At 43.0% G+C, this 27,929-nt stretch overlaps 1 protein-coding gene across 6 annotated transcripts in view; it reads left to right on the forward strand.

The window, feature by feature from the left end:
• LOC133465393 (trinucleotide repeat-containing gene 6A protein-like) overlaps window positions 1–27,929 on the forward strand; it is a 68,108-nt gene that overhangs the window by 23,933 nt on the left and 16,246 nt on the right. For 2 of the 6 annotated variants that reach the window (XM_061748147.1, XM_061748150.1), the window contains exons 3-10: window positions 7,923–8,020; window positions 15,167–15,447; window positions 20,657–20,704; window positions 21,994–24,009; window positions 24,129–24,291; window positions 24,413–24,897; window positions 25,166–25,297; window positions 25,501–25,653. In XM_061748147.1, the coding sequence (XP_061604131.1) occupies window positions 20,659–20,704; window positions 21,994–24,009; window positions 24,129–24,291; window positions 24,413–24,897; window positions 25,166–25,297; window positions 25,501–25,653 (2,995 nt within the window). In that variant the 5' untranslated portion in view covers window positions 7,923–8,020; window positions 15,167–15,447; window positions 20,657–20,658. Of the gene's footprint in view, window positions 1–7,922; window positions 8,021–15,166; window positions 15,448–20,569; window positions 20,705–21,993; window positions 24,010–24,128; window positions 24,292–24,412; window positions 24,898–25,165; window positions 25,298–25,500; window positions 25,654–27,929 lie in introns of all 6 variants that reach the window. The other 4 variants (XM_061748149.1, XM_061748151.1, XM_061748148.1 and 1 more) reach the window with 4 other exon arrangements.

Genomic DNA, 27,929 nt, shown 5'->3' on the forward strand with positions numbered 1-27,929 from the left:
TAGACAGTCATGGCTTTGTATGAAATGAAATCAGACAAATTTCTTGTTTTAGGTCAGTTAGGATTACCAACTTTATTATTATTTGCTAAATACTGGACTACTGAGAGGATTTTTTTAATTTATTTTTTTGACAAAAATATATAATAGACAATACATTCACCCAGGCGTGCCAATGTTTTTAGCCATGGCTGTATTTATTTTTATATATTGTTTTAATTATTTTTTACATATTTTACTAATTTGTTTTAAAGTTATTTTAAGTTATATTTAAAGTTTAATTTTGGTAGTTAAATGGAAACTTTTGAAATGAATAGTTTATTAATCTTGATTTCAATATCAGTCAAAAGAATAATTTTCCCCCCATAATTGCCCAGCCCTACCATCTATTCAAGATGGCCTCCTAACTCTAATTGCACTGCCCTGTATTTTTTTGTTGTTGTATTTTCTCTGTATAATTCTTTTTTTACCGTTTTATTGTCTGTACGGTGTCCTTGGGGACCCGAAATGCGCTTACAATTAAAATTTATTATTATTTAGAGGTAATAAACACAACCTTCCTCTCAGCTGTTGAGCACCAACATTAACTGACACATTTGGAGCACAATGCAATGAGCTGCATTCATCCATTTATGACAAACTCACCGTACAGAACGTTGGTGAGATTGTTGCCTCATTTCTGTTTTATTCTTTTGTGACATATTGTTAATACTTGGTTAAATTGTATGAATTATGCTGAATGTGAATAACTTCGCTTTTGACCTTTTAGAACAGTGTTGTTCTTTGATCTTTCTGCTGTTCCTCATCGCCTTCATCCCATTTTCTCTGTCACAATGGAGAGCAAAGTATGTGCTGAATAGTGGAGTAAACTGTCCAGATATTTTCATGCATTTAAAACGGAACAAAGACCAGATTTAGTGAAAAGATATTTTTGGATTGCAAATCCTGTTCATCAGTCTGGTTACGTGCCTCCTGGCCATGTTGTAAATGGATGCGTTGTGTTAGTAGCAACTGTAGATTTTTATTGTAAGTATGGGCCCTGTACAATGTATTTAAATATGATACTTGACAAAGTTGACATTTTCTTCTTAGGGTTTATAGCAAGAATAATAAATAAGATTATCACGGTCAATTGTGTAAACCGGTTCATAACTTAACTGTGGTTTGGTACCATGATAGTTTTGTTTCCTTACCACCTGGCTCTAGAATGAGATGAATCAAACCATAAAACACATTTCCAATAGCAGCTATGTTGACCTTGTGTGCCTTTCCCTCGAGCCTGCCTGCCCTATTCTTATTCCTAGTTGATTTTTTGCACCGCTTGGTGCCTCCTTCCCTCTGTCAGCTGTAGTTGTCGGGGGATGGGCGATTGTCAGCCCATTCTTAAACAGATGCTGTCTGTACGGGTGTGTGGGTGTTCTCTCTCCAGGAGGCCTCCACCATACTCTGTTGTTGTTGAACCCAGAACCATCTGCTGAAGTACTTGATGGTTGGAAAGAAGCAAGGAGCAGGGGTAGCTGTGGGAACCATTTTACATTTGATCGAACTGCAAAAATGCCTTATGAAGGAAAGAGAGGTGTTGAATGTGGAGTTGTCAGATTACAGATACATTTCAGATAGTTGTTTGCATTGCGTTTGGAGGCCTGAACATGCAAACATTTGAAAAAATCTCTCAAAGGTGAAGTTTAAAAAAAAAAAATAGTCATGTCAGCCATGAAAATGGAGATGCGCTGTCACAGCCAAAACCAGATCAGAGTGCTGCCATTTGTTTAATGCTTCTCCAGGAAAGGGTACATTTACTCCACTGCGGAAGTTGTTCTAAGCCGATATATGTGCCAATGAAGGGTACTCAAAGGACCCTTCATTGGCACATATATCTTTTTCTTTACAAAGTACCGTAATTTCTCTTGCATAATGCACACCCCCAAAGTTTATCTCAAAATTCTGGAAAACCCTTCTACCCATGTATAATGCATTTTTACAATGCATGATTTTGCTTCTACCCATATGATCAAAACATGAAATATTTTTTTCAAAGAATTATTCTGAAATTAAGCACTTTATTTGAACATGTAATACTTTTATTTACTTGCTCTTATTTTGAAATTCACAGCCTTACTTTTATTTAGTAAATGAGAAAACACACAGTTGTGCTCTTGTTTGATTACCCAGGCAGAATTTGTAAACGTGGGTACAATTCTGTAAAGAAAACTTGAAGGGTTAGGTGAAACACAATTTTATTTTAATGGGATTCAAATTAAACTGTCAAGCGTTTCAGAAAAGCATTATCATTAAACAAAAGATAACCATAAAGAAATGAATGATGGTTGTTGTGCAGTCATTTAAAAAAACAAAACAAAAACATTTCACAAATTCTGCAAGGGTATGTAAACTTATGAGCACAACTGTACATACAGTATATGCAGTCATACGTACCCCTGTCATATTGGAATGAAAGTGTAGGCTACACCTTTTTCATTACCTCTAGGTGGCGGCATATTAGAATGAAAGTGTACACCTTTCTCATAACCTCTAGGTGGTGGTGACATTGGAATGAAAGTGTACAGCTTTTTCATAATCTTTAGCTGGCGGCATACAGTCCTAAAATGTGAGTTTTGTTTTCCCCTATACCCATGTATAATGTACGGTGGCCTGGAAGTGCAAAACAATATAACAAATTGTGAAACACTAACATTTCAGAAAAAACAAAACACAAACCACTTTAACATTTCAGAAAACACAAACACTAACATTTTAGAAAACACAAACAAAACACGAAACACTAACATTTCAGAAAACAAATTAACAAAACACGAAACACTAACATTTCTTGAACCACAAAAACAAAACACGAAACACTTTAACATTTCAGGATAAACTAAAACAAAACATGAAACACTTTTACAAAAAGACGAAACAAATTACAATTGCGGACACCCGCAAAGGGAGGGGCCCATTTCACAGACATTCTTGGAAATCCCACGGCTTTTCTCGGCAAGACCCGACCCGCTTCTACACGATTGGCTCCTGCATTGCGGGGAAGGCGAGGCTACACAGATGCAACGTGATGTCCATCCCAAATAGCGATTGGATATACGGACATCCTGAACAGCGAGCCTGTATAGGCGTTTGATGCTGTGTATACAATATATTGTACTTGATCACATTTCTTAAACCATAAAACAATAGATTAAGAGTTAAGGAAGAAGCAGGTTACTAAAGAGAGAGGATGCTGGCGAGAATTAAAGGGAAAGTTTGGATATTTGCAAGGAAGCTGCCGGCTCCATTCATTTTTGAAGTGCCGAGCGAGGGATCTACCTTGCATACATTCTGGTCACAAGCTATGCTTTTTCATCGACAGGCACATGATACATTATGAATATAGTTTAGCATTGATGTTAAACAACATTTGATGCTTTACGTACTATTTATAAGGCTTGAACCGAGGCGAGGCGGCGGCACGGCTCGCAAACCCAGTACTTAATTATTTGGACTATAGTATCTCTGCATGCAGCTTGCACAGCAAAGCATACTTTCAGACTAACAGAATAAATCTCATATTACAAAACAAACAAAACTAATCATTACCACTGTGGTCGTACAGAGTGTGTTAACGCAAGCATTCCAAAACAAATGATTCCCCTTGTAATCCACATAATTCTGTACAGAAAAAAATAACTTCACTTTCATTTATTACGTGTAGCTAAACACAGCTCATGCAGCCATTACACGACTACTAGTGTAAACAAGAATGGTGGCTGCACCGAACAGCAAGCCAGCCTTTTGACAAACGGGTGAATAATAAAGTAGCAACAAAAAAATCAACGAAACTGGTGCATGAGTTACCTACAAGAGTTTCATCTACACAACACGCACAGAAAACTGCAAAATGGCTAGATGCAGAAAAAGTTGATATAAGTCAGCAAAATAAAGCAAAACTTTAAAGACAACACAATCACAGTTTGGACTCTCAGTTAACGAAAGCTCTCAGGAGCACGTTACATGTTAAAATAGAAGAACAGAATATGAACACCTTATCAACTATTCCCGACCATTGAAGAAACACGACTCACCACACTGTGCATGTGGAGTGAAGCTGGTGAAGGGACTCATGAAACTCTGTACTTGCCGTTCGATGGTCGGTGGCCACCCCGCGAGTGACGATGGTGGCCGCCTCTGTTAGGGCCTGGTGAGTTCATCATCCATTTTGCAAAGCATAATTTTCAGTCGACTAAAAGTGTTGCCTGCTGTGTCCTTAAAGTATCTCCGCGCGCACGCCCACACACACACGCACGCACACACACTCACACACACAGACCCACATATAGTCATGACCGACATGGCTCCTACCCGGAAGGTCGATGCAAGGCTGGTGATGTGGTATTGATGCGTACAGTATGGGAGCATTTTTATGCAAACCATTCCTGTACAGTATCGGCAGCAATAAGGGCATCGGTGCATCCCTAGTATAAAGTTTCATGCGCAGTTGACAATGGTCAAAACCACAAAAAAACAATAGGTAAATATAAGGGCATCGGTGCATCCCTAGTGTAAAGTTTCATGCGCAGTTGACAATGGTCAAAACCACAAAAAAACAATGGCTAAATATCCTGTAGTGTGAATGCGAGACCAGTAGCTCCCGTAATTTCTCGTGTATAATGCGCATTCCCCCCCCCCCCCCCCCCCCCCCCAAAAAGAAGTGTCAAAAGTCAATAGTGCACATTATTACGGTGGCCTGGAAGTGCAAAGCAATAACAAATTGTGAAACACTAGCATTTCAGAAAACACAAAGACGAAACACTAGCATTTCAGAAAACACAAAGACGAAACACTAACATTTCAGAAAACACAAAAACAAAACACGAAACACTAACATTTCAGGAAACAAATGAACAAAACACTAACATTTCAGGAAACAAATGAACAAAACACTAACATTTCAGGAAACAAATCAACAAAACACTAACATTTCAGGAAACAAATCAACAAAACACTAACATTTCAGGAAACAAATCAACAAAACACGAACGTTTCAGGAAACGAATCAACAAAACACTAACATTTCAGGAAACAAATCAACAAAACACGAACGTTTCAGGAAACACTAAAACAAAAGCAGAAACACTTAAGGAAAGATGCATTTTTTGGGTTGTAGGCATAGCTTGACGGCCAACTGCACAATGGAGTGGTATAATTCGGCAAAGTTATTTCTATATAACAAGGCTGCACGATTATGACCAAAATAATAATCACGATTATTTTGATCAATAATGTAATTGCGATTATTAATCACGATTATGCCTCATGTTAGGGAAAAATCTTTATTTTTATTGCACTACTTTTCAACAAACAATATGTGACAGTTTTCCATCCATCCATCCATCTTCTACCGCTTATCTGAGGTCGGGTCGCGGGGGCAGTAGCTTCAGCAGGGACGCCACTTCATCCATCTCTTCCGGGGGGATCCCGAGGCGTTCCCAGGCCAGCCGAAGGATGTAGTCTCTCCAGCATGTCCTGAGTCGTCCCCGGGGTCTCCTCCCGGTGGGACGTGCCCGGAACACCTCACCAGGGAGGCGTCCAGGAGGCATCCGAATCAGATGCCCCAGCCACCTCATCTGGCTCCTCTCGATGTGAAGGAGTAGCGGGTCTACTCTGAGATTCTCCCGGATGACCGAGCTTCTCACCCTATCTCTAAGGGAGAGCCCGGACACCCTTCGGAGGAAACTCATTTCAGCCGCTTGTATCCGGGATCTCGTTCTTTCCGTCACGACCCACAGCTCGTGACCATAGGTGAGGGTGGGAACGTAGATCGACCGGTAAATCGAGAGCTTCGCCTTTCGGCTTAGCTCCTTCTTTACCACAACGGATCGATACAAAGTCCGCATCACTGCAGACGCTGCACCGATCCGCCTGTCGATCCGTTCCATTCTTCCCTCACTCGTGAACAAGACCCCAAGATACTTGAACTCCTCCACTTGGGGCAGGATCTCATCACCGACCTGGAGAGGGCACGCCACCCTTTTCCAACTGAGGACCATGGTCTCAGATTTGGAGGTGCTGATTCTCATCCCAGCCGCTTCACACTGCGAACTGCTCCAATGAGAGTTGGAGGTCACGGCTTGATGAAGCCAACACAACCACATCATGTGCAAAAAGCAGAGATGCAATACTGAGGCCACCAAACCGGACCCCCGCTACGCCTCGGCTGCGCCTAGAAATTCTGTCCATGAAAGTTATGAACAGAATCGGTGACAAAGGGCAGCCTTGGCGGAGTCCAACCCTCACCGGAAACGAGTCCGACTTACTGCCGGATATGGGGACCAAACTCTGACTACGGTCGTACGGGGACCGGACAGCCCGTATCAGGGGGTTCGGTACCCCATACTCCCAAAGCACCCCCCACAGGACCACCCGAGGGACACGGTCGAACGCCTTCTCCAAGTCCACAAAACACATGTAGACTGGTTGGGCAAACTCCCATGCACCCTCGAGGACCCTGCCAAGGGTATAGAGCTGGTCCACTGTTCCACGGCCAGGACGAAAACCACACTGCTCCTCCTCAATCTGGGATTCAACTTCCCGACGGACCCTCCTCTCCAGCACCCCTGAATAGACCTTACCGGGGAGGCTGAGGAGTGTGATCCCCCTGTAGTTGGAACACACCCTTCGGTCCCCCTTCTTAAAAAGGGGCACCACCACCCCAGTCTGCCAATCCAGAGGCACTGTCCCCGATGTCCACGCGATGTTGCAGAGGCGTGTCAACCAGGACAGCCCTACAACATCCAGAGCCTTGAGGAACTTCGGGTGATTCTCATCCACCCCTGGGGCCTTGCCACCACGGAACTTTTTAACCACCTCGGTGACCTCAACCCCAGAGATAGGCTTCGAGGAAATTATTGTATTGTATTTTAAAAAAACAACAAAATAATAAATGACTTTGCAGGCACTTTAAAAGGTAATATTTTCATATGGAAGCTAGTGCTACAATTTTTTCCATAATACAATACCTTTTTTTGTAGAAAAAATCTTAAACTGCAGCATCGTAACAATTAGTCGCCTTTGCATTTTGCACATTACCGCACACTTTCACAAAGAGGGGCAGAATCCTGCAATCCATCCATCAATTTTCCATACTGCTTATCCTCACTAATGTTGCAGGAATGCTGGAGCCTATCACAGCTGACTTTGGTTGCCAGCCAATCGCCGGGCACCTCAACAAACAACCATTTGCACTCACATTCACATCTATGGGCAATTTAGAGTTTTCAATTAATCTATCATGCATGTTTTTGGGATGCGAGAGGAAACCGGAGTACCCGGAAAAAACCGAGCGGGCACGGCGAGAACATGCAAACTCCACACAGGCGAGGCCGGATTTGAAACCGGGTCCTCCGAACTGTGAGGCAGATGTGCTAACCAGTCGGCCACTGTGCTCTCCATCCTGCAATCAGGTCATTAAATCTTATGACGTTCGCACCAGTCTATTGTGATGTCTAAAATATTTCATCTAAAGACAACAGTGCAGAGGAAGTGAATGTCTTAGCACCCCTATCCTGACATTGAGTTCTCTTAAACAGAGGCGTCCTCCCATCACTGTTACGACTGACACTATTTCCAAAGGCAGAATATTGCTGGATCAATTTCTTACCCCCGTTCCATGTCAGTACCTTTAAAAGCAAGCAGTGATACATTAAAAAAGGTGGGATAATGCCATCAGTGTAAAAGGGGCCAGTATCTTTACAGCCGTTTTAAGTATAAACACAACGTGATCAAGCGGAGGAACCAGATTATTATGTGGGTAGTCAATTGATGAATATTTTTGTTTTTGTCAGTATTGGCTACCTTTTGCTCAGTTATAAATTATAATTTTTCTTGCCTTGCTATTGAGCACTGTAATTAAGGGTTTTCCTTACTGTCCTCCACAGGGAACCCACCCACAGAAGGAAGAACTGTGGATGGAAGAGAGTGAGAAACAGTGTGTGAAAAGGAAGGGAGGATAAGACTATACAATACTGGACAAAAGGTATAGAGAAGCTACCATGACATTGATCGTTTTATATATTTGATCCTTGTGTATAATGGGCTTTACACGATCAGGATTTTTGGGACCAGCGAGTTTAAAAAATCTTGAAAGACCAAATTTGTCTTGTAGTCTGGTCCGGCATTACGTGTTGTCTGTTCCACACCGCCGACATGTTTATTGTTTTTATATAACTTTATTGGCTGTCAGATATTTACAGATATTTACTACGCCAAAAGACACGCGACAAAGCTAAAAATAAATTAGCTTTTGGATTCAAATATACTTTGCACCATGGCGACGCGGAGTAAGTCTTTTGCGGAGCCGATCAATGACGTCATTGATAGGATCGACGAATTATGACAAAATCGATCAGCATAAAATGCTAATTATCGGCCGATACCGATAAGGCCGATAAAATTGGTGTAAAGTCCTAGTGTATAATAATAATGTAATTGCATATTGAATTCACCCAACATAATTTTACCTTGTTTTAAATGGCAGAATTCGGTGGTATTGTTCAGGAAAACAAATTAAATGTTGACAGGGTTCAACTTCCAGAGGACAGCTTCTTTGTTTCAGTAGAAATATGAATTTAGAATAGCGGAGAGCAGGTGTCAGAGGTCGTGTACTTTGCCTTGTGATGCAATACTGTTGTTCTGTTTCAGTTCCTGTTACGTTCCACTGGCTCCCTTTTAGATGCCCCAGCTTGTTACAACAATGGCCATGTATTTTCAGACAGAAATTTTGATAGTCTCCATCTTTGACCTGATGTAATTTTCATGTTTCAGTCACTGTTGTTTGCATGTCTCTCCCCCATTCTGCTTTATTGTGAGATGCTGCAACAGACACTTGCATCAAATCTCTATAATCTGACATCATAATCATCAGGGTACCTCGAAAGAATATTTAAATTTTAAGCCTAAATTTGGTCCAATACAATAGCTATGTTAAATTATGACTTAACAATAATATACATGGTAATGCATACCTATGCCCAATCTTGTTTGACACTCTCGAAGTATTTATTTGAGAATGTTTGATAATCAGCCAGCCTTTAAATGTAGACTAACAACTCTTCCTAAACGAATATCTTTGAAATTGTTAATCCAAACTATTTATACAAACGTTAACATGAAAGGCAATGTCGCCTGAAGTCATGCATTAATTTAAACGTGCGTGTGTGTGTGTGTGTGTGTGTGTGTGTGTGTGTGTGTGTGTGTGTGTGTGTGTGTGTGTGTGTGGAGTTGATGATGAACAATCAGGTATCCAATGCCATTGACCTCCCTGCAGGAGACTGAATAATGGGGAAAATCTGCTAATGACTCATAAGCAAAACCTCAAGGTTGTGTGAGCATTTTGTGCATTGCTGTGTGTTTGTGTCAGTTTCAAACCCCCTCCCATCCTTTAGAAATTATCTACTCCTAACCAGACACGCATGCACGTGTGACATTAATGCTTGTTGCCTGACGTTCTTGAGTCTTTCAACTCGTGAAAGTCAGATAGTGGGTCCAGGGAAAAGCCAGCTGTTCTTGCACACTTGGAAGAGGAACACTGTGGCAACAGTGGCCCGTGCCGTCATCTTGCCAAGACAAGCTTGTAGGAGTTGCGTGTTAAGAAATGTTGCCATACCGACAGACTTTTCCCCCGAACAACAGCTCTCTCACTGTCCTGGGAAAGTATTTTTTTATATTGAGGATAATTGCATGCATTTATTTACTCCCCTGTAGTGAAGTCATGTTCTTGAACAGTGTAGTTTGTTGTGATTACAAATGATTCTAATATTCTGATTAACTCTGCAACTGATGCCATAAAGTACTTGATATATTAGAATTGCATGTCAACTGGAGTGGAACCTCCTAAGAGAACCATAATCTGTTCTTTGCTGGTTGACTTCAAGGTAGGGATGCGCCGATACCACTTTTTTTTTTTGACAGGGTACAAGTACTTACATTAGAGTACTCGCAGATACTGAGTACTGATACTTTACAATGCCATTATTTCTTGCAATCGTGATGAATCAAATACTTTTCCATCGGTTTGTTGCTACTTAAATTATTATCATAGAATTTTATCTCTGCATAAATACTATTTGTGCTTGAGGGGCTAATTGTCAATTTCTGGTTTTGGGTTCATGTTTCCTTTTTCTGTGTCACTAATGCCTTCGGTGGTGACATTGTCAAAAAGCAAAACACATTTGTGGGGTTAATACTAGACTTTACACCGATTTTTATCTGCCTTATCGGTTTCGGCCGATAATTAGCATTTTATGCTGATTGGCTTTAATGTCATAATTCGTCGAGCATTGATCGGCTCCGCAAAAGATATTTACTCCGCGTCTCCATCGTGCACAGTATATTTGAATCCAAAAGCTAGTTTATTTTTAGCCTTGTCGCGTGTCTTTTGACGTAGACCTGTAAATATCTGACGGCCAATAATGTTGTTTAAAAAAAAAAAAAAAAAAAAAAAACGTCGGCAGTGTGGAACAGACAACACGTAATATCAGACTACAAGACAAATTTGCTCTTTCACGCTTGCACTATGTCAGACTACTGCAATAAAACCTTGTATTGCGATACCATCGCATCCCATTTTTTTACGATCAGTGGGCTTTATCTTGTCAACTCAAATGCGACCGGATACACTCGTTACAGTGGCGACGACAAGAAGAGTAGATCGCGCCGTGTGTTTCTAAGAACAAAATGGGGGAAACCGTCTGTTGGTTGTCACCGGTACTCGGAAGAGGAGAGGACGTTCGTTGAAGGCTCGTTTGAAGTATGTTCCCGTACTTTTAATACGATACGGCTCGCAAGAAGGCAACAAAACGTTATGTAGGCTAGCAAGCTACTGCTCGGACGAACGGTTGGACGTAAACATGCTGCCGTTCTGTCGAATCCTGCTCTAAAGTTTCGGTGTGGGTGAAGTAATTTAATTACAATAAAGTAATTTAATTACAGTAAGTTCGCACCGATTATTTCTGTCATGTTGTAATGTTGGTTTGACCTGACTGATTAGAATACACGATCTGACCAGGGCAGTGATTTTCAACCTTTATGGAGCCAAAGAACATATTTTACAATTGAAAAATCTCACGGCACACCAACAAACAAAAATGTCACAAAAGGTGGATACATTAATTACTATATTTACTTCCTTCCATCTAATAGAACACCATTCATTTGTTCTGTATGTCACTATACCTCACTGGCATAAATAGAGGAAGAAAGATACATTTATTGTAAATAGAATTATTTTGCGCAATTAGGTACACAAATATATACAGTAAATGAACAGGTCATTTAAATAGTCATGTGATCGGATCGATTATCATTTTTTTCAACTCGCTGATCGGTGATCGGCCCCAAAACTCCTGATCGTGTAAAGCCTAGTTAATACTTGTGATGTGTGATACAACTTTGGAGGGTTCACTTTATTGGAATTTTGAACAGTTTATTATCTGAGAACATTTCTCAATTGTCGCTTTTGTCAAACCAAGTACAAGTGCTTACATTTGAGTACATGCTGATACAGAGTACTGATACTTGATAATCCCAACTTTTCTTGAACATGGATGGAATAAATTCCACCCAAATATAACGCTTATCATACACACAGAATAATCCTATTCCACTTGCCCAGTAGGTATATGTGCTGCTTCTGTTGTGCACGTATAGTATGACGGGCTGGTATTAGGTGTTGTAATATTGGAGCATTTTTAAGAGTATGCGTAGTCCCGTACAGACCTGCTGTATCAGGATTGGTCCATCCCTACTTTAATTCGTATACAGGACTGTGGAAAAACCTGCCCAAACATGCAATTGTTTTAGCTGGTAAGAAGGAATGGTGTCATTGTTGTACACCATTTACAGCAGCAGTCATTTGGACAAGTAGCGGTGAAAAGTACATTGAGTACAAGTTGTACTGCATTGACACGACAATTCTGAGCTTGCTGACCCTTTGCTTTTTCATACGTTAGAAGCTGCAGCTGCATTCCACTTGCATCAACCTCAAAGATGGTGGCTCTTTGTCACTCCACTTTCCGCATTCCATTTCTCCTTCCCTCTCCCTCCTTACTTTGTTTTTATTCATTCTTCCTATTCTTTTGTTAAAAAAAATTCTCCCTAGCATGCTGTCGCTGTGTATCTTTGCCAGTCGCCTTCCCAACCTCCTCTGTCTTTAAGACGATCGCAGCCGTCATGCTACTGCCAACATTTGGGGCCCATGTAAAAGTTGTACTTAAAGGGAAGCTGCAGAAAATAACGCATTGTAATAAACATTATAGAACAAATGTCTTGTATGATGAGAGGGGCTGCTTTATTTTAGTTCTTGACTTAATTTGCATGTACGGTACTTAAATACTTGTAGTCACGTGGAATCAGAGGCTTGTGAGTCAAGACTTGGAGATGTAAACAACTTGGTTCACTGTAATGGACCAGTTATGTTAGAGCTGTGAGTACAGTTGTTGGAGGCTGTAGCTGCTCCATTTCCTTTGTCTCAGTGTTTTTCCAGAAATAATTCTGTTCCATTTCTCTTCTGATGTATCATGGAGAATGGCTAAGCAGCTTGCAAATTCTAGATGCTGACTGTATGCCGAGGGCTTCAGATAGAGAGGTAAGAGTAACTAAAGATGGAACAGATGTCAGTGTGCCTTGTCCACATGCCAGCATCTCTCATTACTTGCTGTTTTGAATCATTTCTTTTTTTGTGTGTAGAAAACCTGTGTAGATAGTTGTTGTCAGTGGAGCAATAGCTCATTATTACTAGTGTTTAAGAGTACAATAAGGCCATGATTGGTATAGAATATGACCATAGTATTTCTCACAAACCTTGTAATGAATATAAGCTTCATTGCAAGTGAACACCTGTTCATTGTCCAGACATGGGCTGGTTTGTTTTCTTATTGCATTGAATAGTGAGGCGAGTGCTAGCTTTTTGAACAGTTTATAAATAGACCTGTGTACTGCTGCAGGAAGCGCTAAAACACTTTCTAACCTCTTTGAAAAGGTCAGTAGAGTGGTACACACACTTGGAACTGTCAAATACACTGGTCTACTTTGACTGAAAGCTGCCTGTGTTCACACTTTTTTTGGTGGCTTCCATGGGGGTGGGCTAATAGCCACTGGTAGAGGTTTGGCAAATTTACTGGTGGCAAAAGCTGTGTTCAGTATGGACTTGGGTTTCTCAAATTCAGCGTTCCCATAAGACGACACACAGGGACTCTACCTATGATAATGTGTTGACACTGGTAGTGGGAAATACAGTGGTACCTTGAAGTTCAACCCTATTTCGTGATGCTTGTAGAAGTCCGATTTGGTAAATTTTCAAAACAACCTATCCCTTTGAAATCATTGTCATAAAAGCATAATCATAAGTTTAATCATAGTTCATTAAAAACTTTAAACCCTTCAACACTAACCAGTGAATATCTGTTGGCACTAAAAGCTACACTATATTGCCAAAAGTATTCGCTCACCCATCCGCATAATTGGAATCAGGAGTTCCAATCACTTCCATGGCCACGGGTGAATAAAATCAAGCACCTAGGCTTGCAAACTGTTTTTACAAACGTGTGGAAGAATGGGCCTGTCTCAGGAGCTCAGTGAATTCCAGCATGGAACTGATAGGATGCCACCTGTGCAACAAGTCCAGTCGCTGATAAATATTCTACAGTCGACTATCAGCTGTTTTATAAGAACGTGGAAGCGTTTGGGAAAGACGGCAACTTAGCCATGGAAGGCCACATATAAACTGAAGGAGCGGGGTCAACAGATGCTGAGGCACATTGTGCTAAGAGGTTGCCAACTTTCTGACGAGTCCATCACCACAGACCTCCAAACTTCATGTGGCCTTTTTTTTAATTATTTTTTTTTTTTTTAGGCACTGGGTTTCACCCCTTAGTTTCAGTGAAAGGAACTGAATGCTTCAGCATACCAAGAGATTTTGGACAATTCCATTCCCCCAACTTTGTGGGAACAGTTTGGAGCTGGCCCCTTCCTCTTCCTACATGCCTGTGCACCAGTACACAAAACAAAGTCCATAAAGACATGGATGACAGTCTGGTGTGGATAAACCTGACTGGCCTGCGCAGAGTCCTGACCTCAACACCTTTGGGATTAATTAGAGCGGAGTCCAAGAGCCAGGCCTTCTCGTCCAACATCAGTGTGTGACCTCACAAATGCACTTCTGGAAGAATGGTCAAAAATTCCCATAAACACACTCTGAAATCTTGTGGACAGCCATGCCAGAAGAGTTGAAGCTGTTATAGCTGCAAAGGGTGGACCGACTTTATATTGGACCTTATGGATTAGGAATTGGCTGTCACTTAAATTCATATGTGAGTCAGGGCAGATGAATAGTTTTGGCAATGTAGTGTATCTCTGCAGTCTACATATTCACTCAATGCTCCTTCTTCTCAAGCAGAACATACAAATGGACTAAAATTTCCCCCACCAGTCACAGAAGATCTAAAGCTAGGTCATAAAGAGTTCTATCAAGCCAACAGTAATGTGAACAAAACGGCAAGTAGCCACCTACCAAAATCAACAACAGCAGCAGCACTCCTTCTGAGTCATCCACATGGCTAATGGTGTTCTCCCGCAAGTATGATATGGACTCTGTAACACTGGACAAAATTACTTGGACACTGCCAGTCTTTTCATGTTTAGAATTTTAATCCGCTTACTTCACTGAAACTTTCAGTGTATTTTCTACTCTTCTTTCTTCCCCTCTCACCTCTTTCAGAATAAGTGTCTCCAAAGGGAGGAAAAAATAATCACACACACAAATGAATCCTTTCACATAACAGTTTGCTTTTACCTGTAGTCTCCCAGGTATTCGTAAAAGGCAAGATACATTCCGAAGTTAATCGTTCAGCTGCTCACTAATGGGCCCAAGTCTCACTGAGATGTAGAAGTTTCACATGATTTAGCCGAAGTCATGTGATATTTGCAGAAGTCTCGTTTATAGAATGTTGGGGCGCGGGGGCTGGGGGGCAGTTTAAAACTTCAAGGTGTTACGGTTAGTTTTATATATGTTAGTTTGGAAGCATTAAAATCAGTCAGTCATAAAATTAAGATGTATACCTGAATGGTTCTGAGCTATGTTGACTACAAATGTACCTGACCTTTTTTCTCATTTGTTTATTCTCAGGACTAGTGCATACAAGGTCCTCAATCCAAACGGGATCCCCCTTCCCAAATACACACATTTCAGTGTTCATCAAGTCCTCAGCGATGCCAGGGGGGCCTGATCAACCAGTTGCCCACTCTGAACAACCCAGCGTCTTCACCCCAGACCCTTGAGGGTTTACCTGGTAAAGAAGTCCCTCCTCTCCCTCGTCAACCTGAGAACCAGAGGAAACCAGTTTGCCAGTCAACCCGGGGAGGCCCTCAAGCCCAGCCACGAGCTGCAGCCACGTGCTGCCCTCACAGGTAAGATAAAAAAAAAAGTTTTTTAAAATACGTATTCCTGATTTGAATGAAAATAAATGGTTTCTTTTTAAATGGGAAACAGCAATGTATATTTTTATTTTGGAATAACATGTTCAAATAGCACACAACCATTTATTTTATATTGTTCTTTCTGACAGCCTCCTTGTTGTGATCTTCAGGAAGTTAAAAAAAAACAAAACAAAAAAAAACTGTCTCTGTTGAAGTTAGGGATGCACTGAAAATTTAGCCACCGAAAATTTTCGGCCAAAAATAACGAAGAACATTTTGAGTTTTCGTCCGAAAGACATTTGTTGCTGAAACAGGATATTGTGATGATGCAAGCAAAAACCGCAGCCAGTGCGTGTCTGTGTAGCCATATTGTGTTTTTTTTGTTTGTTTTTTAAAACAAAAAAGGTACATCCATATTAAACAGTCGCTCAACCTCCCTGCTTTCTGCTTTTCGGGTACTACGGGGAATGCTTGGCACACTATTTTGCGCCGCACCAGATACCTAAGAGCTACAGCTAACGCGACTAATACGATGCTGTGCCACGGAGGCGTAAGTTCGCTTCATAACCGGTGTCGTCGTCATCATCATCTCCATGACAGCAGATAAGCTAGACTTCCGACAAGTAATCGTTATCACAAAGGAAGGAAGAGGAGTAATTCACAGGAGAAAGGCTCAGACGCCATGCTAATTACTAACCTATCATGATATGTACAGTAGTTGCAAAACACAGAAATAAGTGATTGTGTATTACAGTACACTGTTCACAAAGGTCTGGCTGGAGACGCGTTATAGCTGACAGTAACCAACTTTGAACAGTAAAATAGCAGGCAAATTAATGTGTGCCTGGAAAGAAAATAGAGACACAGGACGGACGAGGCAGTCTAAAACAGGAAATGAATTAGTACATTGCATACGTCACCTGAGTACAGGGGCCTCTTAAGTTTAAAAGTACATTAATATAGAAAATGTTAACTGTTGTCCGTGCATATACATTTCGATCCAATCGTTCAGTTATTTGTTTGCAAAATAGAGTGATTTTGACATCTGATTAATCTGATTTGATATTTCCCCCAAAAATTCTTTAATGCGGTTGAAAACAGAATCGGTAAAGGCTGATTAATTCATAATTTTTGACGATGGCACATTGAAATCTCATATACGTCCGCCATTACAAGGTTAATGCAATAAAGTCAATAAAATAACTAATTGAAGCCAAAATTTATCAACAATTATGATTATAAAATAATTGTTGTACAATTGAACAGTAATTATTTGTATCCTATTACATAATATATTGCAATAACTGTCCTGTAATGTTCTTGACATTAAAAAAATATGGAAATTCAGACTAATTTGATAATTTCTTTGGTTGGCAGCTTGCCATTCATAGCCATAAATGAAATTTTACTTATATTTGGCATAGCACATTCTTTTAGTGTTTTGGCCTTGGATTCCTCATTTTGGTTTCGGCCAAGAATTTCAATTTGGGTGCGTCACTAGGTGTAATGCTAAATACACAGTGGTATGATCTAAATTTACCCTGCATATACTGTGGAACCTCTGTTCACGAACCAGTTATGAAACATTTTCTGACATTGTTTTGGTTAACAAAACTGTGCTGCGGTTCGTGAACTCTCACACTGCATGAACGTCAGTTACTCTGTGCGTCACATTTTATATACAGATACGTATCTTTTTATTTTTTTAAAATCTAAATTGGCCACCAGCGCTGTGGTGCGGGGAGGTCTTCCGGTAGCTTCGCAGTAGGTGCCCGGGTGGGTCCGCCGGGGGCCTTACCTTTCACTCCTTGCAAGGCTGTTTGTGCCAGCTGTGCACGAAGGCGGGTTTGTTCTGGTGCGTGATCAGATTAATTTTATTTCTGTACATTTTAATGGAAAAAAACTGCTTATGTTCGCAAACATTTTGGTTCTTGTACAATTTAATTTTTGAACTGAGGTTCCATTGTGTATTAGCAAAGTAAAGCAAATTTAGTTCTATTGAGCAGTAAACTAACATGCCAGGCTATTCTTCATAAAATTAGATGTTCGAAGCTATTTGGAAAAGTTAAAGGAATTTCAAATGCTCCTGTACCACCAAGCATCTGTTTATTTTGCCTTGTCAGTCAAAAGAAGAGTGAATTATTCTTTGCTGCTATGGTAATTTATAGCTTTACTTTTGGCTGTTCTCACATCAAAACCACACCTTGAAGTGTGAATGATTACATCCATCCATTTTCTACCGCTTATCCGAGATCGGGTCGCGGGGGCAGTAGCTTTAACAGGGACGCCCAGACTTCCCTCTCCCCAGCCACCTCATCCAGCTCTTCCGGGGGGATCCCGAGGGGTTCCCAGGCCAGCCAAAAGACGTAGTCTCTCCAGCGTGTCCTGGGTCGTCCCCGGGGTCTCCTCCCGGTGGGACATGCCCGGAACACCTCACCAGGGAGGCGTCCGGGAGGCATCCAAATCAGATACCCCAGCAAACTCATCTGGCTCCTCTCAATGTGGAGGAGCAGCAGCTCTACTCTGAGATCCTCCCGGATGACCGAGCTTCTCACCTTATCTCTAAGGGTGAGAAGCCACATCATCTGCAAAAGGCAAAGATGCAATACTGAGGCCACCAAACCGGACCCCCTCTACCCCTCGGCTGCAACAAGAAATTCTGTCCATAAAAGTTATGAACAGAATCGGTGACAAAGGGCAGCCTTGGCAGAGTCCAACCCATACCGGAAACGAGTCAGACTTACTGCCGGATATGCGGAAAAAACTCTGACACCGGTCGTACAGGGACCGAACAGCCCGTATCAGGGGGTTCGGTACCCCATACTCCCGAAGCACCCCCCACGGGACTCCCCGAGGGACACGGTCCCTCCAAGTCCACAAAACACATATAGACTGTTTGGACGAACTCCCATGCACCCTCGAGGACCCTGCCGAGGGTGTAGCGCTGGTGCACTGTTCCACGGCCAGGACGAAAACCACACTGCTCCTCCTGAAACTGAGATTCGACTTCCCGACAGACCCGCCTCTCCAGCACCCCTGAATAGACTTTACCAGGGAGGCTGAGGCATGTGATCCCCCTGTAGTTGGAACACACCCTCCGGTCCACCTTCTTAAAAGGGGGACCACCACCCCAGTCTGCCAATCCAGAGGCACTGTCCCCGATGTCCACACGATGTTGCAGAGGAGTGTCAACCAGGACAGTCCCACAACATCCAGAGCCTTTAGGAACTCTGGGCGAACCTCATCCATCCCCGGGGCCTTGCCACCGAGGAGCTTTTTAACCACCTCGGTGACCTCAACCCCAGAGATAGGAGAGCCCGCCTCAAAGAACCCAGAATCTGCTTCCTCGTGGGAAGGCGTGTCGGTGGACTTGAGGAGGTCTTTGAAGTATTCTCCCCACCGACTCACAACGTCGAGGTCAGCGGCGCCCCATCCCCACTATACACAGTGTTAATGGTGCACTGCTTCCCCCTCCTGAGAACGCCGGATGTGGACCAGAATTTCCTCGAAGCTGTCCGGAAGTCTTTCTCCATCGCCTCACCGAACTCCTCCCATGCCAGAGTTTTTGCTTCAGCAACCACCAAAGCTGCATTCCGCCTGGCCAGCCGGTACCCATCAGCTGCCTCTGGAGTCCCACAGGCCAAAAAGGCCCGATAGGACTCCTTCTTCAGCTTGACTGCATCCCCAACGGGTTAGGGGATTGCTGCCACGACAGGCACCGACCACCTTACGGCCACAGCTCCTGTCGGCCGCCTCAGCAATGGAGGCACGGAACATGGTCCACTCGGACTCTATGTCCCCCGCCTCCCCCGGAACGTGAGCAAAGTTCTGCCGGAGGTGGGAGTTGAAACTCCTTCTGACGGGATTCTTCCAGACGTTCCCAGCAGACCCTCACAATACGTTTGCGCCTGCCACGTCGGACCGGCATCTTCCCCCACCATCGGAGCCAACTCACCACCAGGTGATGATCAGTTGACAGGTCCGCCCCTCTCTTCACCAGAGTGTCCAAGACATGCGGTCGCAAGTCCGATGACATGACCACAGTCGATCATCGAACTGCGACCTTGGCTGTCCTGGTGCCAAGTGCATGTGTGGACACCCTTATGCTTGAACATGGTGTTCGTTATGGACAATCCATGGTGAGCACAGAAGTCCAATAACAGGACACCACTCGGGTTCTGATCGGGGGGGCCGTTCCTCCCAATCACGCCCCTCCAGGTCTCACTGTCATTGCCCACGTGAGCATTGAAGTCCCCCAGCAGAACGATGGAGTCCCCAGCAGGAGCGATCTCCAGCACCCTCTCCAAGGACTCCAAAAGGTGGGTACTCTGAACTGCTGTTTGGTGCATACGCACAAACAACATTCAGGACCCATCCCCCCCACCCGAAGGCGGAGTGAGGCTACCCTCTCGTCCACCGGGGTGAACCCCAGCGTACAGGCGCCGAGCCGGGGGGCAATAAGTATACCCACACCTGCTCAGCGCCTCTCACCGTGGACAACTCCAGAGTGGAAGAGAGTCCGACCCCTCTCAAGAGGACTTGTACCAGAGCCCAAGCAGTGTGTGGAGGCGAGTGATTATATCTAGTCGGAACTTCTCGACCTCACACACCAGCTCAGGCTCCTTCCCTGCCAGAGAAGTGACAATCCACATCCCTAGAGCCAGCTTCTGTAGCCGGGGATCGGATCCCACTGCCCAGCTCGCACTGCACCCGACCCCGATGGCCCTTCCCACAGGTGATGAGCCCATGGGAAGGGGGATTACATGAATGATTACAAACCAGATTTATTTTTTCTTTAACTCAACTGTCAGCCAAGCTTTTATACATATTTCTATCAAGTGTTCAAGGACTAAATATTAACATTGACAAAAAGCATAACAAATTGAACTAAATCAATAATTGACCACTAGTGCCAAATTTTGCCAATATTGTATTCCAATAGTTATAGCGAGGTACTTATTTTTTATTTATTTTATTTTATTGTATTTAGCTAAATCTGCCCATTAATGCTCTTCTCACTTTGAGCCACTCTAACTTTTGTGCTTTTGTTTACTTTTTTATTCTGGTCTGTCACTCTCCTTTTCATGCTTCATCTTCGTTTTTGGTCCGCAAGCCTAAGATCTGTTTGACAGCCTTTCCTCTCTCTCTCTCTCTCTCTCTCTCTCTCTCTGTCTCTCTCTCTTTCTCTCTCTCTCTCTAGGCATGGCTCCCATTCGGGATTCCGTGAGCCATTCCCCTAATCAGACAGGTGACTACACATTCCCTCTCCTCAATTGCTCTTTCTTCCTTTTAGCATTTTGCCTCTTTGCTTAACCGATGACCTTGACTGTGGTTGCATTTATGAGGGGTGGATGAGGGGAAGTTGAATTAGTTGGAACACATTAAGGGTAAGAATTTGGCACACATCTGTGAGAAAGTTGAGACTTAAGTGATGGCTGTCCGTAGGTTTTGGGTAGTCTTGAGATATAACATTCTAGAACACGACACACACATTACAAAAGAAATGTGACATTCTCATACAGTTGCAGAATTACATTTTAGACATGCTCAGTCAAATAAATATTCCGGGTGACACAAGGACTTTTCAAATCTTAAAAGATTTTTATTTTATTTTTTTCAATCTGCAACAAACCCAATACATGGAGGTAAACAAAATCTAAAAAATTTAACAGTTTTAGTCGTATTGTGTGTGGTGTGCTCCGATGATATCAACACAGAACACCACACACACAGAAATTCTGCTCCACTACCGATCCAAATCTCACGTGATGACACGTGAGCTCACGAAACATCGGATAAGACGTTTGTTTTTATATACAGTCGTTTGATTTTGTTGCGTCAGGGTGCTTCTTGATTGGCTATATTCTGTTCCTTCACAATTCTCAGCGTCATGACACGGAAGAAGTCTGCTTTCCCCCACACACGAAGACTTGTTGATCGTAAATATTGAACATGTTCATTAAGATTGTCGGCCCAGACATTTTTCGGAACCTAAAATGGGGACGAATCTACTCTTAACACACATCAGACCTAAGGACACTCTTATAGGATAATCTTAAAAGATTTAAGATTGTCTGGCGGTGTATGTGCTTGGTCGGGAAGGGGCAAAATCTGCACAAAAACAGGACTGATTGTCTTTCTGTGTACCGGACCTAAGTCCATCCTGAAATTTATCACGTGTTCCCTTAACCATTTTACCCCAATTACTCTCACCACTCATTTTCATTTCCTCTTTGCTCTTATTGCGGCCACTGAGCTTTTTTCTGTGCTTAATGAATTAATTATAGCTGTTGCTTGCTTTTTGCTCTTGCTGTTGTGACGAAATAGGGACACATGAATCAATTGCTAGACCTGGCACTGTTCTCAGAACATTCGAACAGGTGGCGGTTGGAGGAAATAGTTATTTTTTTGATGAATAGGAGGCCATTTAGAACCACACCCACCTTACTGCTGTAAACAATAGGTTGAACCAATAAGATAATTGTTACTTCATCAAAGTACATGACACTTGGCCTCTGTCTCTTTGTTTCCCTCTAGGCCTGGAACACCCTGACTTGGACTCACAGTATGAGCCCTCTCCCTGGTCTTCTGGCTCTCCCTGCAGCGGTGACAGCAACAGCAATTGGGGAAAGGTCCTAGTGGACGGAAGCACAGACAAAGCCAACAACCCCTCCTCAACTAATTCTTCTGTCTGGCCCCCTTCCTCTTCTTCTTTCTCCTCTTCCTCCTCCGGCTGTGGGTCAGGATCAGACCCCGAGTTGGCGTCAGAATGCATGGATACAGACTCTAGCCAGTCAACTGGCTCAGAGAATAACTTGGCAGCAATTGCTGTGACAACTGGGATGATGTCAGCAAATGCTTCTTCCTCCGAGTCTTCTCCAACATTCACTACTTCCTCTGCCATGGTGGTTGGCATTTCACTGAATGGAGATGGCAATGGTCGTCAGGTTAATGGTGGAGGAGTTGGAACAAACTGTGGTGCAACAAATGGAAATAGTAACATTACCGGACATCCTCAATTTTCTGTGGCCGTGTCCGGCAGTATTGGCAGCAATAACATGGGTAACCACAACAAGCTCGTTAATAACAGCAGTGTTTGGGGCACCCAGTCTGGCAACACCATGATGACTTCCACCGAAAGCACCACCTGCATAAATGGAGGATCAACTCCAAATACTGCAGCCCCAAATGCCAACCATGGTGCCTGGCCACAAAATCCAACCCCTAGCCCAATGTCCCAGGGCCAACGGTCTCTACATCCTCAGGGGATGAAATCAAAATTGGGTATAGCACCCCAACAGGGCCCCTTGCTGGGATGGGGTGGCATGGCAGCTCCAGACAAAAACAGTATGACGGAAGACACTGAGGTGAATAATGGTACGTCCAGCAGCAATGTGTTAGGAAGCAGCAACAGTGGAAATGGTGGCCTGCAGCCCACCAACCTTAACACTGAATCAAATGGACCAAATAACACTATGATGATGAATACTACTACTACTTCAACTACTACTACTACTACTACTAACACAACAATGACCTCTATTCCACCAAACTCTCTGGCCTCACCTCAACTGAGCGGGGAATGTTCCTGGGGCTCAGTTGGAGGAACAGGGAGTGGTGGTCTGCTGCCCAATGGAAACCCTTCATCTGCCCCTCAGCGCCTCCATGGAGAGATGGTGGGTCCCGGAACCTATGGTACGCCTTGGGATACATCTACCTACTCTGGAGATAAGGGTCCCCCAAATTCAGACACTGTGAACCCGCAAAGCCCTGCCTTAATGCAGGCTGGGAATTCCCATATGTCCTCTACTGCTGCTTTTAAGAGTAATAATAACCACCATAACTCTGGGGGTTCACGCTGGGATCAGGGGCCTGCCAGTAACCCAAATCAGAGTCAGAGCAACAACCCCTGGGCTGTCAGTACAAATCAAATCCCCGGCTCTACAGGACAAATACAAGGGACTGTGAACCAAACTACAATGAGCTCTCCTTTAGGGGTACCTCGCCCTTGGGGAAGCAGCGCATCATCCTCCTCCTCCTCCTCTTCCACGTCTAACAAGATGTCAAATGGAGAGTGGCGAACAACCCATGGCAACAACCATTCGGATGCTGAAAGTCACAAAGGAAGTGCTGCTAACAATGGCTGGAAGAGCCTGGAGGATGATGCCATAGGCATGGTAGGTGGGGGGCCCAGTAGCGCAAGCCTAGCAGGTGTATCAGAAGAATGGGCCCGCACCGGAGGAAGTGAGGGAAGTGCCGAGAGCTCTGGAGGCCAATCCAGCTCAGACCGGGATAATGTCCTGTCAAAAGGCGGGAACCGAAGAAAAGCCAACAATCCAACACCAGTCATATCTTTTCAGAGTCGAACTGATGTCGACCCAAGGGTTCTATCCAATACTGGATGGGGACAAACCCCCATAAGACAGAACACTGCTTGGGATGTTAGTTCCACCAACAAACAGCAACTGGCTCTCAGAGGAGATGAAAGAAAACAACGCTCTGGCTGGGGAACAGCAGCACCAACACAGGCAGCTCCTAACCAGACCTCTGGAGGTACAAATATGTGTGAAAGGGTGGATAAGAACATGCATCACATTTAGAGGGAAAATGTATTGTGAATGAAGAAACAAAAAATTATATCAAATTTAACAAACTCCCTTTTCTATTAACAGGTTGGGGCAACAGTCCAGGTTGTGTCGGCCCAGATACAGGAAGCTCTGGTTGGGGAGAGCCGAGCTCAACCGCTGGGTGGGATAACAAAGGCCCAGCAAGTGGAGGTGGCTGGGATAATGGATCCAGTTACAAAGGAGGCAGTAACACCAGCAAAGATGACAGGTGCGTGACAATGAATATTTTATAATAGTATTAACAGAAATTGTATTACAATATTTTTTTCATCTTGACAGTGTGTTTCTAATTGCTTGTTTTACATATTGTATATGCTCAAATATGTCAGACATTCCTCCCTCCCATCCAGATCCAATACATGGACTGTTCCCAAACAGCAGCAGGGCTGGAGCTCCAGCAGTGGCAATGGAGATGAAGGTTGGGGTATTACAGGAGACTGTCCCAGAGCAGCGTCTAACAACCACTGGGGAGATCCCCACAAAGGTGCTGGGTCAGTGGGCTGGGATAGCGACAGCGACCGATCAGGTTCTGGATGCTGGAGTGAGCCAGGGCGAACCAATACTAGCAGCAGTAACACCTGGGGAGGAAGTGGAGGATCAAATACTCCAGACCAGAGTACTCCAAACCTAGGCTCCAACTGGGGTGACTCCAAACCAAACCTTCAAAACAAGAGCCAAGGTTGGGGAGAGCCAGTGAAAAACAACCAGGGTGCCCAAAACTGGGGTGACTCCAATTCTAAGCCCTCTTATACTTCCAACGAGTGGGGAAAAGGTCCCGACTCCAACATGTCAAGAACCAACAACAAGCCTACAGGTAAGTGAGTATGTTAATGTTATGATATACTTTCAATAATCTTCACCCACTTCAGTCAGTGATGTAACTGCACAGTACTGAACATGTTTGAAGGTTCAATACCTTGCTCAAGGGCACCTTGAAAGTGCTCAGATAGTGGGCTGGTATCTCTTTAGCAACCACCTCTGAGTTCCATATTGTTTTGTCAACTATTATTCACCTGTGTGCTGGTTTTGAAGCTGTAATGAACTGCAAGGACCTGAGTGGATTGGTTTGATTCTGTTGTCAGGCTGGTTGGGAGGGCCCATGCCCACAGTCGGTCAAAAGGATGAAGTGGCAACTGGGTGGGAGGAGCCTTCTCCAGAATCCGTTCGTCGACGGATGGAGGTTGATGATGGAACCGCAGCGTGGGGAGATCCTGGTAAGGGCACCTAAATTAAGGTTTAATTTGAAGTAACTGTGCTGTTTATGGCCATAGTAAATTGTAAAACGCAAGTTACATATGTAACTACGGTTCAATTAATACCGAATGACCGCCAGAAGGCGGTGCTGGCGGTCAGCAAGAATGAAATACAACTGGATGTCAACTTTCAACTGTCATTTTGAACTCCTTTCTTACAATAGTGAAATACCATGGTGGAGCTGTCAACCTGTGGAACAGAACCGGCCAGTCAGACCAGGACAGCATGGGCCCGTCTTCTCAACACCAATCTCACACATCACATGGCTCGACACATCATTCTCAGCCTCATGAACAAGACAAAGGTGGTTGTTCAGGTAAGTTCATAGAATAAATACATACAATGATTTATATACACTTTATTTTATTATTTTATTATTATTATTATTATTCAGTATTGACCTTGAATGTATGCATCTGACAGTACCTTTAACTTATATATATATTATATGAATATAAAATCATAATATATTGCTTCGAATAATTTGTTTGTGGTATAAACTTTGTTGAAGGACTGGGTGAATTAATCGATAAAATCCAAGTTTTTGGGTCAGGCCAATTGTTTTTGTTTTGTTTTGTTTTTTAACCCTATAAGCGCCTTCCAATTTTCCTTCCTACTGAGGCAAACTGCTGACATTGAATCTGAATCAGAGTCATCTTTATTTGCCAAGTATGTCCAAAAAACATACAAGGAATTTTTTTCCGGTAGTTGGACCCGCTCTAGTACGACAACAGACAGTCAATTGACAGAGAACACTTTTGAGACATTAAGACATGGAGAAAACCAGTCACTGAGCAATAAAGGGTTGCTAGTTATCTGGTAATGCCGGTACAAATTATTTATTTATTTTTGGACAATTATGCAAAAAGATGCAGGGTCTCGCAATAGTCCAGTGCAATGACCATTGTGCAAAGCGCGCAGAGACTTCAAGGAGTGTATGCAGTTTAAAGTGACGAGTAGTGCGATAATCTGGGACAATGTTGATTGTGCAAATGTTGCAGATACGCCTCAGTCAGTATGCAAATGGGGCAGATGCTACTCTGGCATGAGTGGCCAGTATTGGTCAACAACAGATATGCAAATAGTGCAGCGTGGCGAGACTACTACAGTGAGTGCACGGGTAGTAGTATATAATTGGCCCGACAGAAATGTGACAACAAACTCAAGACAAAAAAAAAAAAAAAAAAAGACATGGTGGCAGACAGTTAGGAGCTAGTTTACTAAAGAGGCACAGTTTTTCAGTTATTTGGAATTGGCTCGGGTCTGCAGATAAGCAATAAGCAAATTCAGTCTGCTGCAAATTACATTTAAAGGCTGTTGAAACCAAAGCGAGGAGCATGACCAACTTATTTCAGCATTTGAAATGGAGACATGCTGTAGCAAATGTTGCTCTGTGAACAACATGGAAGGGAAAACTCCTGCTAAGAAACAGACATTAACGGAATAATTTTTTTTCTTTGTTTTACAAACGATAAGAAGCCCGGTGGAAGGAAATCACGAAGTCAATGGCGCTGAACTTTGCCAATGGCAAGTTTCCTATTTATACATTGTAAGGCAGTATTTTTTTCGACCTATGGGTAGCAGCATGAAATAAACCTCCTATGGCTGTATAAGTTAGTCTAAAAACATGTAACTGGACAAGCTTCATTTTGTATGGCAGCACTTTTTATTCATTTTATGTTCCGCAACAAATTTGCTTGACATTCATGTCCCAAAGGAAATATTTTTGTTTTTTTATGGTAAGTTGTCGAACATTGTTTTATTAAAGTGTATTAAGGATTGTGTTTACAAGCCCACATTCTCCTAGTTAGGCAAATGTCATTGTAATTTGCTTTTTCTTTTTATTAAAAAATCCACCAGCCCTACTTTAAGAGAATCATGACAAAATAACTCACGGCTCACCTTTTTCACCAGTCTGTATGTTTGTGGTATGGCCAGAATATACCTAATGTGGCATTGATGCTAACCTTATTCTTTAGAGTTGTGTGCAGTGTTGCTAAATTATAGTTTCGTCTTCACTACATAACTCAACTCCATCATTCCAAGTGCTTGTGGTGCTTGAAAAGGGGGGTTATAATGCTGAGATATGTGCTTGACTCAAGTACATGTATCGACAATACAGAAATGTGGACTGTGAAATGAAGCCAATATGGACATGTTAGCACAAGCCCTGTTAATATGCCTGTAATGATGCAAAAGTATCATCCATCTCCCTTTTAGAAATTTGATTGAAATTTCTTTACTGTTAAAACATGGAGTTTATGTACAAACACTCAGATCTATAGAAAGCATAGAGTTCGTTGAAAAGCCTGGAGACAGCAAACATAGAGCCATTGTCTTCCCTGCAAAGTTTTTGTGAATGTGGTTGAGTCATCCCTTAAGAATGCTAAGAGCACCATTGAATTCCCTGCCCCCCACCACTTCCCCCTTTTATTAGCCTCTCTTCCGCCTTTTCTCTCTCGCTTGCCAATTGTGCTTGCAATAGAAACCCAGACTTTTGTTAGGGTTTAGAGATGCAGTTGAGGAGGTTGGCTTATGTGCAAATGGGAGCGGTCTCAGTGAAAGAGCTAGGGAAAGTAAAGGGAGGGGCTG

The sequence above is a fragment of the Phyllopteryx taeniolatus genome, chromosome 16, assembly GCF_024500385.1.
Source record: "Phyllopteryx taeniolatus isolate TA_2022b chromosome 16, UOR_Ptae_1.2, whole genome shotgun sequence".
NCBI classification, from domain to species: domain Eukaryota; kingdom Metazoa; phylum Chordata; class Actinopteri; order Syngnathiformes; family Syngnathidae; genus Phyllopteryx; species Phyllopteryx taeniolatus.